Source organism: Ammodytes marinus (assembly GCF_949987685.1).
Source record: "Ammodytes marinus genome assembly, chromosome: 15".
NCBI lineage: Eukaryota > Metazoa > Chordata > Actinopteri > Uranoscopiformes > Ammodytidae > Ammodytes > Ammodytes marinus.
In genome coordinates this window covers 13,469,125-13,488,881 of record NC_137219.1, presented here as the reverse complement: position 1 = coordinate 13,488,881, position 19,757 = coordinate 13,469,125, and the positions used below count along the sequence as shown (strand labels likewise).

Genomic DNA, 19,757 nt, shown 5'->3' with positions numbered 1-19,757 from the left:
TTGGTGTTGTTTTATTATTCAAAAGCATTAGTCAGCTGTCATTACCTATGCCTTTTACTCTCTCTCTCTCTAGGATGGAATGAAGACATGGACAGGAAGATCTCTCAGACTAGCGTGGGCCCAGACCAGGCCAAGCTGGGCAGCAAGAACGCCTTAAACCGCAGGGTAACAGCTATTCAAGTCAAGTTTATTTTTATTGACCAATATCGAATACTGTACATGTTTTGTTGGGGGCTACAGCCCCACATCAGTGGTTCTCGACCCCACCCCAGCTCTCTAACCATGGCACATGTCATAGACAAAATACCTTTTGTCTATGTGTCATCAAAAGGCTATTCAAATGAGTCCCCCCATTTTAGGTTGACTGGAGGATGGAGTATAAGTTGTCGGTGGAAGAATGGTAATTATAATAGACGGTTATAGAAATACATGTACAAGACTATAATTGCAGTACGTCCAAATCAGATATACCAAGAACAAGGTATTATTTACTTATCAACCCAAATTGTTAGACACAGTCCACACACCACCTTGACCCATAACAGCCAAATCAAAAGTGCCTTTTGATGCAAAAGTAAAATGGAGACTAATGTATTGTGTATAGAAAGAGTAAATTCCCCAAATCGCACTTTCCGACTACACTCATGTTATCTGGAAATATCATAAAAGCAGGAAATGATGGCTTGATGTCCTGACATCAGTCAAAACTAAATTAAAATGGTAAACAAACATTGGATTAGGGTTAAATATGCTGCCTTTAAACCCCTCAATGCTCTCCCTTTTGGTCCGCCTCCTTGAAGGTGGGCAGGAGGGGGGTATTAGTACAGGCGCAGTGTTGGCAGGCTGCGCAGAGGCCAGAGCACAGAAGGAGACAACACTAAGACAAAGGGAGAGAGGTGCTCGGTGTGCGGCCAAGGTTCCTGGTGTAATTGATGTAATGACTGTTTATCCTTCCTGCTGCGTTGCCACAGCCTAATGACGAGGCCTAGCAGCAGTGGGTCCCTGTGACAAAACACTTGCACCAGGTCTGCTGGCAGGAGGCTAAGTGACTCCGCTGCTGTCGCTGATGCCTTCCTTCCCCCCCTGTGAGACCTTCCCACTACCCGCCTCCCTCTCTTGTTTGTTTGTTTGTTTGACATTTGTTTGTACCCCGGGCTTATCTAGTACCCTCAATTATTGGTGTTGGCCCTTTCATAATAAGGACAACATGCTCTTTTTATTTGCCCTCCCAGCTCTTGGCAGGAGGGTCTCTCTCTCTCTCTCTATCTCTCTCTCTCTCTCTCTCTCTCTCTCTCTCTCTCGCTCTCGCTCTCGCTCTCTAAAAGTGGAGATTAAAATGAGAGCAGGAGGGGGAAATTAATTAGTCGCTCTCAATTTTCACGTGGCTTCTCAAGTTGCGGATGACACTAGGAGTATCTCTGCCATCTTATTTCCATTCAGAATGAAATGAATCTGGTTTAAAAGGATAATATTTGTAACCAGCATTAGAAAAATAAAGCTGAGTCGTTTTCTGACATAATGATTGACCGGTGCATCAGTAGAAGCAGTAGAAGTAAACAAATACACAAACAATCCTCTAAAAGAACCCATAAAGCTGTTAAACTACAGTAAAAAAATGTGCCCGCACAGTTGGTATGGTAGACCTTTTCAGTTCTGACTGGCGGCCATATGTTTCATCTGTCAGAGAAAGAGGTCATGGGACTGGCGTTACCACTTCAAAGTCAACCAAAAGCCCCGTCTTGGCTCATGACCCATGGCAGCTGTCTGATATCATCACAGATGTTCTCCGGTAGATCTGTGTCAATAGCTTGTCTGTGTATGTCATGACTGTTCAGCTCTGGACAGTGGCTCTTTTCATTTTTGTTTGCAGTCACAGAAAGTTATATGTTTTTCTCCTGAAAAGATAAAAGACAATCAAGAGGGCAAAGAACAAGCTGGTCATCAATGTGTTTTTCATTCATTTGATTCTATGCTACTATGTTTTAGAAGTTGGGAACCATGTATACGTATATACTCAATATTCAAGCATAATACTAAGCAGTGACATGGACTGAGATCACATGTTGACCCTGACATGGCTGCTCTCCTGTCTCATGATGCTTGCAGCAGTGCATTCAAACCCTCAGCAAGGGTCAAGAGTAACATTCTACATTAAGTGTGTCTTTAGAAACAGTAAATGTTTAAGTTCCCTGTACAGTAGTTAAATGTCTCCTGTGGCTTAATTGTTTTTACAGCTTAACTGCTCTTTAATTCCCACCAATATACTTTTTTTATTTGCACTCTGACAGGATTTCTTACTATTTATATTATAAAAATGTCACTTTATATAACCGGATCCTTGATTTGATGGATAGAAGTTGCATTAAAAAGACAAATGAAAGTCTTGGAGACTGTTTCCGGAAACATGACTAATCCTAATATGCAAAATTTACGTTTTTTCTTTGACAAAATTAATTTTGGTTTTCTCCTTTGCTTCACTCACTCTGTTAAGGACACATACCGCCGTCGGCAGATGCAGAGGACCATCACCAGACAAATGTCCTTCGACCTGACCAAGCTGCTGGTGACTGAGGACTGGTTCAGCGACATCAGCCCACAGACCATGAGGAGGCTGCTCAACATTGTTTCAATAACAGGTAGAAGAATAAAACCCTATTCTGCCTTTGCACCACCTTCAACTTGTAATATCAACAAAGTAAATATGCTCTTTACAGTAAAACCAGTTGTTTAGCCCTAATTGAACTCATTCAAGGGAATTGGATAATTCACTTCACAAAACCACTTAGGAAATATTACTCGGTATGGGTGAGGGGAAAAATAGCTCGGATATAATTTGATTGTAGACCAGTCAGAGAAATTTGGTTAAATGTTTTTTTATGAGGATTACGTTAAGCTGGCAAGTTTAGTCATACCGCGACGATCAGGAGGGTGCACACTGCCTTGTTTTCTCAGTCAGATTGGCAGAAAGAGAAGACATCTGTAATCCTCTGCTCCATTGTTGACAGGTCGTCTGTTGCGGGCCAACCAGATCATCTTCAACTGGGACCGGCTGGCGTCTTGGATCAACCTGACAGAAGAGTGGCCTTACAGGACATCATGGATCATCCTCTTTTTGGAAGAGAGTGACGGAGTGTCTGACCAGGTCGCTCTCAAGACCATCTACGAGAGGTACATGCAAACACGCACGTATACACGTACACATGCAAACACGCACGTATACACGCGTACACACACACACACACACACACACACACACACACATACACACACACACACACACACACACATACAAGCGCACACACGCACAGATACTAGTCTGTTACCCCTCCGGTAGTTATTTATGTGATCTAGAAAGTGGCTTATTCAATTCACCTCTCTGTAGCGTACTTTTTAACGTAAGATAGAATGGAAATGGGGTCACTTCAGTGTAGTCTTAAGTTCCAAGCATCATCAGTCAGATGCTGAATACCTGCAGAGTTGAATTTTGGTCCTGACCTTCCTGAGGAGTTCATGCATTTAGGACAAAATGTAAGAGTTGTGGTCAATACACTTTATTTAAATTTGTATGATGGTTTAAATACTGATACAGTAACTTTGACCAGCAGGTGGCAGTAGAGGATTTTGTTTTCCATGTGCGTTTCATTGGTCCACAGTTAACTGGCAGTGGGTTGTGAGCGCCACACTAATTGGCAAATGACGGACAGATTTAGTCATTTATTATATTACAGCCTGGACTGCTCCTAAATCCATGAAGAGACACATTTCCTTGTAAAATGGACGCTCAGGCATCTTTGCTTGAGCAGTGAAGGAAAAAAGGCCTTGTACCTCTCCACTTGTGTGTATACTACTGTATGACTGCTCATGCCTTTTTGAATGTGTGTGGTCGAAGATGCTTTTAGGCGTGCACACCGCAGATAAGAGGAGGGAGGCCGACACAGGCCGAGTCGCTGGGTTCGGGTGCTGTTGTGCATCAGTCGTTGGCCTTTAAAGGTTGCACTCTGTCACAATACACTAGTGCCTACGACTCCTGCGGCAGGGAAGTGTCACAGACTGTTACTGTCAGCCAGTCAGCCAGCGAGATTCAGCAGACAACCCTCCCCCCATCTCAAAGGCTACCTCATTAGACCAGGGTTTTTGCTGTTTGGCTTTGAAACGACAATAGGCATTACCTTCCACATATTTGTATGGCAGTTAAGTGTTACATGGGACGTGTGCAGTGCAGTATGAGGAGAGGATATAGCACAAGGTAGAAGATTAGAGGCTACCTGACTTGACTGGATATGAGGATCTTTGCCTCTTTTAGATGTGTTCATTTAAGTGGAGACATATGTGACTGCACCTTTTCTATTGCATCTTTATCATGTTTAGTGGAAAACCTAAAGAAAATGGTAAAATTGGACTTTTACCAGATAGAAGAAGAATGATTGTGTTAGTAATACTGGGACTTATACACTTGGGATAGCCCTACAATTCTGCAGTGTTTCTACATCGACAAAAGGCCTGGTTTCAAGTGCTGCCTTTATCACACTGTTCATTAGACTTAATATAGCCATCATCTTGTTTTCGACCAACGGTCCTGTCTTTCTTTATCTTCCCCCTCACTGGGTGTTTTTTTCCAAATGGCTGCTCTGTTCCACAGTGGCCGTCGGAGAAGCGGCCTTAATGATGATGACAGGAAGCCTCAAACATGCTGAACACAACGCCTTTGCCTAGAGGCCTTATCTCTCACACTAATCTTCCGCTGATAAGATTCAGGCCTCTGTCTGTGTTTCTTTTTCTGTCTCTCTGCTCTGTTCTTCCTCTTTCTTATGATCTGAAGCTCTTTAGGTCCCTTTTTTGTTCTGGATGAGATACTATTTTTCCCTTGGCGATGGATGGGCACTTGACTTGGCCTCTTAGAACCTCAGGCCCCTTCTCCCGACTGTCTGCCTGGCTTGAGAAATGGATAGCTACTTTTTTGCTTTCCTTTTCAGCAGTGTATATATGAACACGCACCTGTGTGTGTGCACACACACATTATCACCTCTTTTTCTGTAGCTTCAATTTCGACCAGTGGACAATTTCCTGTAACTAGTATCTTTTTTTGTTTAATTCTTTTTACCACAAACCAACGTAGTTCCGACCTCATGTCTGTGCTTTGTCTGTGTTTTAGCATCCATACATGTGTACGGCTTGTTGTGCTCAACCATTTTTACACAGCGGAACTGCACATCCCCTGAGCGTTACTAAGTGAATATATTAGTGGTGAAGTGAACGTGGGGGTGAGTCAGCCCCTTATAGGTCAACTGTCGCCCTGCATCTCAGTCACAAGGCAGCATGGTCTTCCTCTTCTATCCTCTCCTCTTTGTAAGGCATGCTACAGCTCAGTAAGCTACAGACCACAGAGCATCAGAAATATTATATTTTTTAAACATGGTCTACATACCAACCATACTAAGTCATTTCTTTAAAGGTAAAAAGTAAATAAAATGCATGTGTAGTCCTTTCCCGAGGCCCTTTTTCAAATTAGGCTCAGATTCAAGTGACGGCCTCAGTTTAGACTTTAAGCCCTACCTACCTTTCTAAATTAAAACAAAATGAACCCATACAGTACTAAACCATGGGAACGTATATTGCACAGAGTGCCTCTCAGTGATGAAGGTTACAGCTACTCTCCATGACATGCATCTGAACTCCTAGAGAAGAGGAGAAAAAAATAGAAGCACTCACCCGCCTTCACCCTCGTATCTCACACAAACACACACGCTTTCAATGCGGCTAAAAGCTGTTTTTAAGCAACTTGCCTGGCAATAACAAGCGTCCATGAAGGGCTGTGAAGTGTCATTGTAGGACATGGCGTGAAAAGAAATGTGTAGCGCTAATTCCCATAGCGGGGGTGAGGCCAGCACAGCCTTCCTAATCTGATGGAGAATGTGTAATCGGTTAATAACCTCAGCGATTTCTATCATTAACGGTAAGACCGGGGGCGGCCTAGACTAATGCAAGGTAGCAAGGGGGGGAAAGAACTCTGTAACAAAGATGGCACTGTCTGTAGGAGATATTGGCCCCAAGCAATCAAGCTTACTCACAAAGCATAGCGAAAATGTTTGTCTCACTATATCTGGAGAGAAAAACGACATATTACACCTAACTCTGTGAGCCATCGTTGTGGCCTCCCTGGCACACACAGACAGAAACGCAAACGGAAAACAAAAGTGTTTTGGACTGGCCCTCATGTATTTGTAACCGTCAAATTAACAACCCTAAATCTGTGTTTCCAACGCTGTTTTTTTGTCACAAGTAAATTGAATTTGGAGCCTGCAGCCTTGTGACTATCATTCTCAGCTAAATCTTTTCTTTCCTCTCTGTGTCATGTCTTCTCAGGAACTGTTTCTTGTTTTAGCTGCCATTAGAGACTTAATGACTACAGCTACCCTAGCTCTCTCCTGCTTCATGGTTATTGCTTTAAAGGCAGCCCTGCCATTTCTAAAGACTGTTAATGGGGCTTTTGTAATTTTGTATTTCCTTGATGTTGTTTATAGTCATTACATTACATTTAGCAATTTAGTGGAATCTCTTCAGTAGAGTGACTTCAAGCGACTATGCAAGAACAGGTTCTGGATGTTGCTCAAGGACACTCTTGTTGGATACATGGCTGTGGTTTTGATCTTTGCTGTTTGTGGAAATATATTCATGTTTATCATTTTCATTCTGTAAAATATAATGGATAAAAATTGGCACAAAGGATATTTTAAGTAGCAGACCTATACCCGTTTTCCCATGGCTAAAGAAATCACAATTTTGTGTGGGCATGGGAATGGTTACACCCAGTATTTAGACCGGGATCAATTGAATCTGCAGTAGAGGTCAGATATGGTCATCCTAATAAAGTCAGTGATGATCGACTCGTTAGATTTGGTGGAAAAGCAGCACTAGTGACATGTTGGGTAAAACATATTGAAGAGAGAAAGCTCAGAGGTTCAATTACAAATACCAGCATTGAAATACAGTATGACTCACCTTCAAGGACTTTTAAAGGGCTGCTAATGCAGTCTTTAGGCACCGTTGTCAGTCAATGTCTCTAATTATGAGGTTGTTATTTTTCTTATTAGTTTGTAAGGAAAACAGTGCTGTACTTGGTTGGAGCGGGTTAACATATTTGGGCCTAATGATGTACGGGGGCAGGCTCCTCGGAGAGTTTATTCCTGGACGCCCAGATCCCCTTTTCAGCTTTAGGAAAAAAATAAAAAGTGTCACTGGTCCACTGAGCAGGTTCCTCCACTGCTCTGACATCTGGTGCCCTTGTCTGTGCCAGGATGCCCCCGCTGCACTCAGGAGTGTGATTCTGGCGCCGCACCTGAATCCTCCGTTCATTACACACCCACACATGCATACACACAAACAAACTATTGCATGCTGTAGTACACTCATGACACTCTTACACACAAATTGATGCTAAAATGCATGCATGTGGTAAGTGAAACAAGCACACATGCACTATAATACTATTTTCAGCTACAAACGCACACACACACACACACACACACACACACTCACAAAACTCTCACACCAGTGCAAGAAGAACATATGTCACCCCCAACTCCTATGAGAATCAGTGTAATTATTCAGACCCTGAGATGCAGGCTGCGTTCAACAAACACTCATACAAACACTTTTACACGGTGCAGGAAGCAAAACACAGCAGATAAATAGTTGTTGCGTAAAAAGTGCTCTTCTTCCGGTGTTTCTGTATTTGCTTGTATTTGTATGTACAAATCCCTCACCCCCTCTTTCCCTCTGCTTGGTTTGCCTGACCCTGCATTCATCCACCAAACAATCCCCCTATCAGAGACATGACTAGGGCCAGGCACTTCTTCAACACTTCAAAACTTTTCCTTTTTTTTCACTAATCGCACTCTGAATGAATTTGTAGCCAGGCAATCCAGTCTTAATTAGAGAGACTCTTATCCCAAGTACTGAAACATTAAAATGACGCTCTCTTCATTCAGGATTACTTTAATTGGCACAATTATTATAATTTGGTTGCAATTATGTGCCGGGATAAAAGTGCTGTTCCAAAGCTCATGCGGGTGATCTCCTTTATGTGGAATCCTTTAATAAGCTCTTAAATATCTTTATGCTAAAAAAAAAAAAAAAAAAGGCGAGATTCTATTCTTTTCTCATGATGAATACTTTTGAACTCCTCCCGCCCTCAGATGAAAAGTCTTTGTTCTTTATTCGCAGCCTATTGTTCCTGTGAATTCCGGTTGCATTCGTGACACTTTTTATCATCTAGATGCACGGCAAATGCTCAAAACTGTTTTTTTTATCTGCTCTCTTTGTCCTCATCTGAGCGAGACCATTGTCCCATGTGCTAAATCCCTCCAGGAGGTATTTCAGTGAAAGGAAACTGGTAATGCCATCTCTCATTGCACTGCCTCTTGCCCAAAAGGCCTGAAATTGTGTGTGCATTTGTAAAGAGACTGGTGTGAAGTCAGCTATGTCTCAATAGATTTCTGGCTCCACCGTTGATAGGACACCGACATTGATTCTTCAGCAGAGTGCTGACGGACCACCTGACTGACAAGAAGATAAGGCAGACGTAGACAAAAAAGGAAGTATGGTAGGTGTGAGATGAAGATGGAAAAAGGGAGAGGGTTGGTATTAGATAAGAAAGGGCATTAAGAAAGAGTGAGAAGAAAAGAGAGAGCAGTCTCAGGAGGTAACATGAGGTAAAGGGAATCAAAGTGTTTGCATACTGTAGAGGATCAGTCCAGATACCAGCAGGATTACTGCTGGACGAGTTTGCCATAGGTGTGCAGTGTCTCTCGGGTGTATTCCAAGCCCCAGGTAATACTGCTGCTCCAAGCTCTGGATAGTCCAGGTGGTGGACACACACACACACACAGACTCATGCACATGTCCACTGGGTCGCACATGGCTGTTTGTACAGATACACTGGTGTGTGTGTGTGTGTGTGTGTGTGTGTGTGTGTGTGTGCCCCCGAGCCTGCATTGTCGTTCTTCCATCCCTCAGGTGTTTGGCCGTGGTGACTCATTCATGAATCGGCCACAGCCAGCTCCACCAACACTCAACCCCCAATGAGCTGCTCGAAATTTATATAATAAAATAAACGGCCAACGTGTACAGGTGACACAGGAGGAGGTGGTACATGTGTGTGTGCAATGTTTATTTTATTTTATTGTGTAAGCATGTCCATGTATTTGTGTGTGGACAGGAGGCTACAACGTGAGGACGGAAAAAAACGTCACGAAGCATTCTTTGTTCGAAAATCCTTAAAGCCTTTTTCATTTCTGCCTGTAAACCGAGGTCGAAGGATTAGGCTAATTGGTCAGAAACAAGAGAACCGCTCTGTTCCCCTTTTTTTTATTGTCTAAACCATAAAGAATCATTTCGAATGCAATAAAAGACTCTTCTACACCTCATACTGGCTTCTGCTTTTTAGTCATAGTCATACATCATTGACGACAAGGTTGGATTAACCTTTTAAAATGTGACACTGAGATGGAAGGGAAGGAGCGGAGCTGCGGGCAGAGAAGCACACATCTATCTGCCTGATACTCTGCTATTTCTGTGGTGTTGAGCATTATTGCTGATCTCTCTCCCACTCTGCTTGTCTCTCTGTGCTGGAACTGCTGGAAGTTGGGGGGCTGATTATAAATAGCAGCGCAGGGTTGCAAGAGGGCCAGCACTGACCTTTAAGTGGACAACGAGATTTGCCACTCAGCCGCTGCGGGAGCCACGGGCACACTTGATAGTTACTCACACACATTTGTACACACACACACACACACACACATACACACGTTAGCATCCTGGCCCTTTAAAACTCAATGGAGGTCAAGCCCTCTGCAGAAACCATACTATAATGGCAGAGAGTTATTAGCAAGTGAGCTAACCCAAAGAAGGTGAATTGAAGATTGAGCTGATCCTGCCTGCATTGAATCCCCATCTTTTATGTTAAAGCAGCTTTTCAATTTGGCACGTGATCATGCTACCAGCCCCTGTGTAGCTTAAGGATTTTGGTTTTTCTGATTCGTCTGCTGGGGTCTCTCAAGCAATGAGATTGAGGTTCTAAAGAAAGTTCTGTAATTATCAGAAGAGGCTTTTCCCCGCTGCCTCTGACAGCGTGCTCTCTTTGTCTGGCTCTTTCTCTGCCATGCTTGTGTGCTCATTGACAGTCTCCTATCCCTCCCTCATCTTATTTCTGATGCACACATCCCACTCTGTGAAGTTAATCGGAGGATTACTGGTTCCGCCTGAGAATCCCAAGCTCTATTTGTCAAATTCATCACTCACCAGTATGGATTTCAGCTCCATAACAGACTTATTCCAGATGCATTATCTGCTGCAGAATTGCACATTTGTGTTCACTTTAGCAGTCCACCCCACTTAACTGTGCATCATATGCCCTATCAACTGGCCATTACAGCTATCAAACAACCACATGCGCTGATATGAACTCCATGGTGCAATTAGTGTCAAAATTAACAAACTCTGCCATGGCCCTAGGATGCTCCAAACTCCCCTCCGATGCATAAATCACCAAGCTGAGGTTAAGTGTTTTACTATTTGTCAAGAATGAGGCCTTAGTTACACTGAGTGGAGGGTTCAGTTAAGGTTTTTGAGGTCTGGAACAAGGAGGCTCCATTTCGGCGCAACACATGAGTTTAATCAACATTTCACGGAACCACTGAAAGTCCTGAGCTCGTCACAAAGGGAGGCTGCTCGCTCCGAAGCCGCTCGGTTTTTATCAGCCTGGTGTTTCCCATTAGCCTGCTTGTCTCTGTGGTTTGCTTTGGGATGCACAGGTCCAGTTTAGTACAAGAGAGTTCCAATTATTGGACTAAACTTTGCCACGAATGTATATGGAAAGCAGACGCTGCCACAAGTTGTCAGTTGGCACTGCCAAGACTAGGACGCAAGCAGAGCGAAAGCTAGAGACTGAGGGGAAAGCAGAGACGTAGGGTGTCCACATTACTCTAAGCATTTGATTCATATCAAGAAAATACGTCTGGATTTTAAGGAGACAAAGAACATGGCGTCATGTGAAAGTGAAAACATATTCTTGCTCTCCCTCTCTGCCTTTGGGGTGGCGGAGACTTTGGCAGCTCCGTCTGTAACAATAACCTCTGTCAGCACTGATGCTGCAAGTCCACGCGCCAGCTTGCTGGTCTGTCCATTGTTTCCCTGAGAAGGCCTCACTGGGGGGAGAAACCGTGCCAGCGACTGTGACATGACTCTGACCAGGAGAGGAATGTGCCGGACCCGGGCCTGGTTAACTTCTTCACCCACACACTGTTCTACAGGCCACAGTGTCTGACATTGAAACTCTTGAGCTTCTCAAACACAATGTGCACAGGCATTTGTCTGTTCTTCAGGCATCTCTCTCTCTGTCTTTGGGTCCCTTTATGGAAATGTTTTGCCGCAAGACCACCTCTTTGTGGCGTGTGCACATGTCATCTGTACGCATGGAGGGCAGCTGTAAAGTAAAGTCAAGAGGCTCATTCACACTTTCAGTGCCCAAAGTGGATGTAAGGGATAGAGATGAATTCTGCTCAGTCCCGTCAGCTGCATCGTGTGGGAGGTTGAGAGGAGAAGAAAGGCAATGCTCCAGTCAGCTTTGGGACCTATTAGCATTTGGATAAGCCCAGAAAGCTCCCAGTAGCCACGCCACACAGAGAGTGGTTGGGCCTAAGCGCCCGTATTGCCGCCGTTATAAGCTGGGTCCTGTCAATGGAGCCATTGTGCAGGAATGGCTGCCGGGGTGCCTGAAGGCCTTTATCTCACTCTTCCTTGGTCTGCCTGAAAGTAGTTTGCCCGTTTCCTTGGCACTCCAAGTCGAGCATCAATCTTGTCATTTAGCAACTGATTGCTGATAAGAATGGCTTTGTTCATTTTGTCCTCCTCATCTGTTCACTGTGAGGATGACTAAGTCTGAAGCAATTTCTGTCAATTGCTTAATGCCAAGGCCAACGACTCATTATTAGTTATCTGTAAAAGATGTAATTTGTAGTGGTCAAAACTCATTGACAAACTGCTGTTGTTAGTCAATGGGTACTGTTTTTTCTGTAACACCATGTAGTTCAACATGTTAGCAAGCATGGTCTAGTCATTCTGTTCCTTCTTTCCTTTTTCTATGATATTCCGTATCAACTTTCAACTTTAAAATCTTACAAGGCTACTGTTGAAGTTTTGAGTTCCACTTTATATCTGGCCAGCCGTTCCTGCAGAAGTGTCTGTCCAAATCAACTGGGAACGTCAGGAATGGACCTCTGACTCTCTGACTCTCTGGCTCTCTGCTTTTCTCTTTCCATCTGTCTGGCTGTAACTCAGTGAGGGATGTCCTTGATTTGTTCTTCTCACCAACTCCTGGTCGTCTTGGAAGACACAGCTGTTGGTGTGACTGCGTGTCTGCAGTGTACAACAGCAGGCTAGAGCAAACATGCAAGGAAAAAACGTGTGTGCAATTTTAGCAAGCTGCATAACATGTCTCTGTTTTCTGAGGGAATCTTACTGGGATAATGAAGCTGGAGATGGAATGGTTTTCATTACAATTAGTTTAATTATCAACTGTACATCTATTTAGACTATTACATGTATGTATGAAAAAAAACAGAAGTAGTCGAAAGTGTCTATCACTTCTTGAAATGCATCATTAAAATTGTTTCATTATTGTTGTCAATTCATAGTTTTTGCATAATCAGACGTAACTGTGTACAAACCATTGAGTTATGTTGGATGATCCTATAAAAAGACTCCTAAGAAAGTCTTAAGAGGGTGTTCTCTATATAGCAAAAGGAAGTGCCGTGTTTGTGTGCACGTGTGTGTGTGTGCGTGTGTGTGTGTGTGTGTGTGTGTGTGTGTGTGTGTGTGTGTGTGTGTGTGTGTGTGTGTGAGTCACTGGCTCCTGTTGGTCTGTGTCTGCAGACCCACAAATAAACAGCAGTAAGCCAGCTGGAAATGGGGAAAAGCACAGGCTTCTCTCAGTCTGTATACGGGTTAATACAGTTCATGGGAAAAAGGAACCAAACACCCACACGTACTGTACATGTGCATGCACATGCGCACACATACAAGCCTTCCAACCTAAATCTTTGCCTTTAATTGTCCCCATCCACAGTGTACAGGTGTATGCAATGGACATTACACAGTTGTTTCTATCGATGTGATTTGAATCAGCACCAGCCCTGTTCACTGGTGATGTGTGTGTGTGTGTGTGTGTGTGTGTGTGTGTGTGTACGTGCTTGTGTGCAGGTAACATCTGTGCCTTCAGAGTCCCCACTCATCCTCTTCAGCAGAGGTCACATGAGTTTGGTTCATGTGTGCCAACATGGAGCTTCCTTGACCTTTTGGGTCTTGTTAAAGGTTCTAATGGAAGAAACACTGAGAGGGCTTTGTCTACTGGAGCCCAGCTGTGCCTCTGTGTCCTCCCTGCTCACAGCTCATTCTCTCTTCTGTCGGTCCGTACCGGCGGTTGTTTGGGGACAGTGGGGCTGGGGGTGACCCACCTGGGCTGGTGTGCTGAGATGTGAATCACTGCAGGGGGATCAAACAGGACTAGAGGATGTGTATTGCCAGCACAGATGCAAACAAATATAAATCTTGTCTCAATTAACTATATTGCACTTGATGCCAAACTAAACATGTATGTCATTTTGTAGGGTTGTGAATTTACAGTAAAACATCATTTCGACTGTCAGTTGGGAAAGGTATCAAAACAAGCATACTGTGCCTTACCTATTTTTCTCACCCTTTCGTTTGGGTACCAAGTGGTCCCGAAACAGTCCAAAAAGGTGGAACTACAGACAACACTCTGTTAATTTGTCGACATAATCGGCACATAGCTATATGGATACTGTGTGTTGTTCTTCCTCCTCATTAAATGCATAAGTGGGCTGCACCATGTCCCGCTGCTATGATGTCAAAATAGTTACTTAACTGCCACCAGCTCCATAGAACAACAATAGCCACGGCTATCACCGCCTGGCATTTACCCTGCCTAGCAAGTAAGGGTACTGTCCGCAGTGCAATCACAAGCCACATCTAAGGTGACCGTTCCATACCAAGCTGTATAGCACCAAACTGTACTGCTCAGTGGAAACAAGGCATGGAACACCACCATCGCTGTATTCCTTGGCAGACTTTGTACATTTGGTAAGCGACATCCTGTAACCACAAGGTCACAGGTTTGAGCCCTGCAACAGCAGATGTGTCCATCACTAGCCATCTGTCCTGTCAAAATGTCCTTGAACTGAAGATTGGACCCCTACCTGTTCACCCACTGCAAGCAATCTGGACAGTAGTAAAAGCTAAAAGTCTCCAAATGGAAATTATGTAACTTGTAACTGAGTGCAGTGTCCTTCTAAGGTCTTGTTTTTGTCCACCCATCACCGAGGTATGAGAACCCTCACTGGATTGGGCTGACTTTGGGACATTTCGGCCAGTTTGTTAACTGGATTAGGTTAGCTGTTAGTTTGGGTAATTAGCTAACAGTGTGCTGTGTTGAACCCTGGCCAGATGCTGACCTCACCCTGACTAAGCCAGCGTGCTGCAGCGGTGGTACTAATCATCCAATCAAGTCACAGAAAGGCCAGCCTGTGTTCACTCTCAAAAACAGATCAGTTTGCCGGGAAAAACCCCACCTCATCAGTCCGTGTTCTCAGCGGAGCATAGCCAGTTCACAGACTGGGTGATGTATGGGGGAGGGTGGGGGAGCTGGATGAGTTGGGTGGGTCGAACTATGAGGAGGGGAGGTTAAGCAGGATGTAGAGAGAGAAAAGTATCCGCTGAGAAAAATGATGAAGGGGTGCGGATGAGAAATGGATGCAGAGATTAGAATAATGTCTGCTCGGTGCCGGAGTCTCCTCATTCATCTGATAAGAGCGGCACATTCTGGTGATGAATGGCCGGTGTCAGAAGTCACTCCGAGTTTCATATTTTCATGTCTGAATTGATGGGATTAATGAGATGTAGTGATTGCTCTGGGTTGTTGTTGTTTGCTTTTCTTGTAGCCTCCGACACATGTTGCACTGCCCTCCTTGATTAAACTGATATCTCCTTTTTAACCTTCTGCGTCTGGAAATTGGATTTCTCGTGTCAAAACACTCCAGTATTCATGCTCAGTATTCATGCACTTCTGAACGGCTGTGGCCACTTCTAAACTACTGGTTTAAGCTTTAGTTTTGTATTGTATGGTGCCATATTTTCTAATAATTTGACAGTGTGTAGAAATCGCTATGATCTGATGTTCTTAATATAATACAGTGTTGTGTTATAGACAGGAAACTATATCACAGTAATGGAACAATCTCCAAACACGGTGTTTACTTAGACTCTGTGACAACAAATATTGAGTTAACTGCAGGAGCGCATCGTGACGCGCTTCCGTCTGCTGCTTGCTAAATTACCCTGATTGTCATCTTCTCAGGTTTCCTCCTCTGCTCAGAAAAGATAACATCCCTCACTCTATCTGTCCTCAAACATCCCCCTTTCACTATCTCGCCTTCTCTAAATCCAGTTATCTCTCCTCTCGCATGATGATGATGACCGTTGCATATCTCTTCAATCTAAACAGAACTGCGTGCTATTTCCTCTTTTCTTTTTTCATCAGAATGTGATGCTTAGTGTTTTTCTTTCATGAATCTAACAGCCAGAATTTTGTGTAAACTGTCATGTTGACATATTTGTGTCATATGCCAATAAGACTGGTGTGTGTGTGTGTGTGTGTGTGTGTGTGTGGTCCTTTTTTTAGGATTTTAGTTTTCCACAGTAAAGAGTTGTAGAATTCAGTAATAAAGTCACTTATTTTCTTTTATTTCACGTTCATGTTGAATTGTATACACCAGTGCCAACAGCTATCACTGCATTAACTCCTGCTTTCTCTTCTTCTCCACTCTTGAAGAATCTCCAAGAACATTCCCACCACCAAGGACGTGGAGCCGCTGCTGGAGATCGATGGAGACATCCGCAGCTTTGAGGTCTTTCTCTCCTCCAGGACGCCCTTCCTCACTGCCAAAGATGTGGAGATGTTCCTTCCCTGCACCGTCAACCTGGACCCCAAACTCAGGGAGATCATAGCAGGTTAATACACGCTCAGTGTTTGTACAGTTGGGTGAAAACAAAAAAAAGAGAAATAAAAAAAAAAGGCAGCATTAAATGTCTTAGTAAAAGTGTTGGGCCGCCACGAGCTGCCAGAACAGCTTCAGTTCACCTTGGCATAGACTCTCTACAAGTGGCTCTGCTGAAGGGATTAACATTCTTCTAAAAAGATATTCCCTCGTTTGGTTCGCTTTGATGATGGTGTTGGAAAGCGCCGTCTAACTCCTCAATATTTCCCATAGGTGTTTTATTGGGTTGAGATCTGGCAACTGCGTCAGACCACAGCATGTTCCACATAGTTGATTTGAAACAGCAGTTAGATAATTTTTTTTTTTAAATCGCAATATAAGGTTCAAATTTTCTGTTTTTCTCTGCAGCATTCAACCCCATCTAATGGCCTTCTCCAGCCAATTGGACTTGTTCAGTTGTCATGGATATGGTTTAGTTGTAATCACATGACAACAAAACAACGACTACACCATAACAAGATGTTTTAAAGCCTCAGAAACAACAAATCACTTGGAAAATATGTTTTGAACTTGAATTAAGACCAGGGTCAAAAAGCCGCAGCATTTGGCATCTTTTATTCAAAAATCTTCCAAGCAGTGAAAACAGTTAGATATTGGCTGGTGAGGCACATGAGATGACATACAGATTATATTGTTCTCACACTTTTTAAATGATCATCATGATATGGAGTGTGTGCTGCATTTGTGTGTGTATGTGAAGCAGAATGAGGTTTATTGTACAGTTTTGTCTTAAGTACATACAAGAGTTTGGTATACATAATCTTAGAATCACAGGGAGCTGTCCTCTATGTGATTTTTTTGTTGAGTTCCTTGCCAGCTCGTTTGGCAGTGACATTACTCATAACATTGCAGCAGGGTCCGCTTGAAAATGGCCCACCGCAGGGGCTCTCAGAAACCCACAGCTTGTTTCTCATTTCCAAACAATCGGAAAATGTCGAGCAGGTTTCCAATGCAGTACTGTTGGGATCAGGACAATATTTTCACTCGCTGTCACCAATGTGCCTCCGGTGTTGCACCAAATTTCACAGTTTTTTGCGACAGTGACGCAATATTGCATCGTTATTAAACTGTAAACCAGAGGGGCGCTGTACTTCCTTTGCTACCGTGCGTCAGCGTCCATTCAGCCTGTACAGGAGTGTCAATGACGCCTAGTGTGAAGCTGCTGCATCATAGCGTTATGAGACCACAGCAAACTCACAAACCTCACACACACACAAAGTCTGTTCCATTGAGCCAAGGTTGAGTCACGGAGGGGTGCAGCTGACCAAGCTCTACAACAACCACACGTCCTGTCTGTAAAGTGCAGGACTCCTGTCCCTTAAAAGTGCGTAGGTGTGTATCCACGGAACATGTCTTTTATTTGCGTGTGTGCTCAAAATTGTGTGGGTGTTTCAAACCTCCGCACGTGTCCCAGAGGAGTGGAAGGTGACCAATGCCTTCTAACCGGTCATCCCGCTCCTTCAGTGCCCAGTGTCCTGTGGCCAGCCAGTGGGCAGTGCTGTCAGTGATACCCGCCCATGAGCCTGACTCACATCATAAGGCCCCCATTGTGTTCACAGGCTGGATTGGGTCTCATTCAGCTTGTCATTCAGCAGCCACTTGTATAACCAGGAGACTTTCTGGTGCCTGCTTCTGTTTCTGGTTCTTACTTTCTTGCCAGCCGCACAGAGCCACTCTGTTCTGTCTCTGGGTTTATTTCACTTTAATTTGGGATGTTCTTTTTTTTTTTTTACCAAATCCCCCTCCTCCTCCTCCTCTCCCACTCGACTCCTCTCGAAGGCAAATTGATTCATGTGAGAACAATTGCGGCGACGTGCTTACGCGACGGTTCCTTTGAGTTCACATGGTCTGCTTTTGTTTGTTTACATGGGTGAATGTATTTGTCGGGGACAGCCTCCGTGTGCCAGAGTCATCACGTGGCTGGCATATCATTTGGAAAAGACAAGAGTAGCTGCCCACCTGCTGGTTTGTGAGCAAACGGAGTAATTAAAATCAAAGTGAGAATGGAATTCACTGTTTAAAATCCTTGTATGGTTTACATATGAGACCAGTTTCTCTCCTCTATTAAGTTGTTTGATCGTGTTTTTATTTATGATAGAGAACGTAGAGAACATGTTGGGGAACGACGTTCTTGCTGTGTTCCCTACGCTACTACAGAAATCAAAGAATTTTGCTTCTCAGTACGTTGATTGTTTGATGTATTATACTCTGTGGATTCACAACTGTCCAAACTAAATTATTGATGCGTGGGTGGATCAGAGGAGTCTTTATAGTCATAGCCAAGACATGATCATCGCAGATAAAAAAAAAAACTTCCTTCTCTCTCTCCCTTTCTTGTTCTTTAATTTTTCTCCCCTGGCTCTGCCTTCTCTTAGATGTGCGTGCGGCAAGGGAGCAGATGCACATAGGACCAGTGACCTATCCCACGCTGCCCATGCAGGATGCAGTGCCCCGTCCACAGTCAGGTTACAGCCATCACTCTGCTGCCTGCTCCCCCACTGCCTCCTTCACTGGATCCCTGCCTCCCCAGCCCCACAGCGCTTACTTCAGCGGCATGACGGGCCCTCAGCACCCCTTCTACAACCGGGTGAGACAGCAAACAGGAGACTTATGTTTAGATCAACGGTCCTCTACCTACCAATTAGACTTCTCCTCCTTCCTTCAAAATTAATATGGTTCCCCGGTGTGTTTAGAGGCTCCCAAATTATGAGAAAAAACAACCCTCACTTCTGGAAACCTGTGTTCAAAAACCCCAGTCAGATGTATCTCCCCTAATGACATCATAAGGGGAGAAGCCCCACCCCCTCATTACCTACCTAACTTAGCACTACCTCCAGCTGTGACAAGCACACTCCCAGATACCCTTGAATATAACTGGCAGTTAGATTCAAACTCTCAGTTAGATTCAGGGCCAATCAGAGCAGACTGGGCTTTTTGGAAGGCGGGGCATAAAGATGAAAGCAGTTTCTAGTAGTAACCCAAATTACAAATCTGAACCTGAAAATGAGCATATATTTGTCCTTTTAAATAAAACTGGAAATGCCAGCCACTATCTAACAGTGACAGAAAAACAGTTGCTGCCACCTGAATGACACTCACTGATCCAGAAACAATCACACTGTTTTTAAAAAGGCCCTCTCTGAATATAGCTTCCAAGTCCTCTGCACGTTATCATAATGTAGCAAGACATCGACCCACCCGAGTGAATTGTGCAGTTAACGTATCTTTGTGTTCACCATATGACCATGTTTTTTTCCCTTCAATGTCCAAGAATAATCAATTTTAGAATAGCATCCTATCCCTGTAACATTTTTATTTTCTGTATGCTTGACCTCCCTCATATGATTTTAATTTTTTGTTTACCTCTCCTCCTCATCCCTTCCTTTCCTCTCATAGCCTTATTTCCCCCATGTGTATCACCTGCCACGGCATTACTCTCACCATGCACCCCCACCCTCGCGCCACTCCATTAAACTACCCGGTCAACCTAAGGACAACTCCAGTGGACTTGTAAGTAAAAAAAAAAAAAAAGCAGTACTAGATCCATCTGAGGTGCAACTTTATCTCACACTAGAAGATTACAGCCACATACACACTTGTTGAGTAGAAATGATATCCTGCAACAAC

The 19,757-nt window shown here is 43.9% G+C and overlaps 1 protein-coding gene across 1 annotated transcript in view; it reads left to right on the top strand.

Moving 5' to 3' along the window:
- The window catches only part of kidins220a (kinase D-interacting substrate 220a), a 45,731-nt gene that overhangs the window by 17,868 nt on the left and 8,106 nt on the right, over positions 1–19,757 (top strand). The window contains exons 21-26 of the mRNA XM_080041953.1: positions 74–165; positions 2,492–2,636; positions 3,006–3,168; positions 15,905–16,083; positions 18,506–18,717; positions 19,527–19,640. Of these exons, the coding sequence (XP_079898079.1) occupies positions 74–165; positions 2,492–2,636; positions 3,006–3,168; positions 15,905–16,083; positions 18,506–18,717; positions 19,527–19,640 (905 nt within the window). The remainder of the gene's footprint in view (positions 1–73; positions 166–2,491; positions 2,637–3,005; positions 3,169–15,904; positions 16,084–18,505; positions 18,718–19,526; positions 19,641–19,757) is intronic.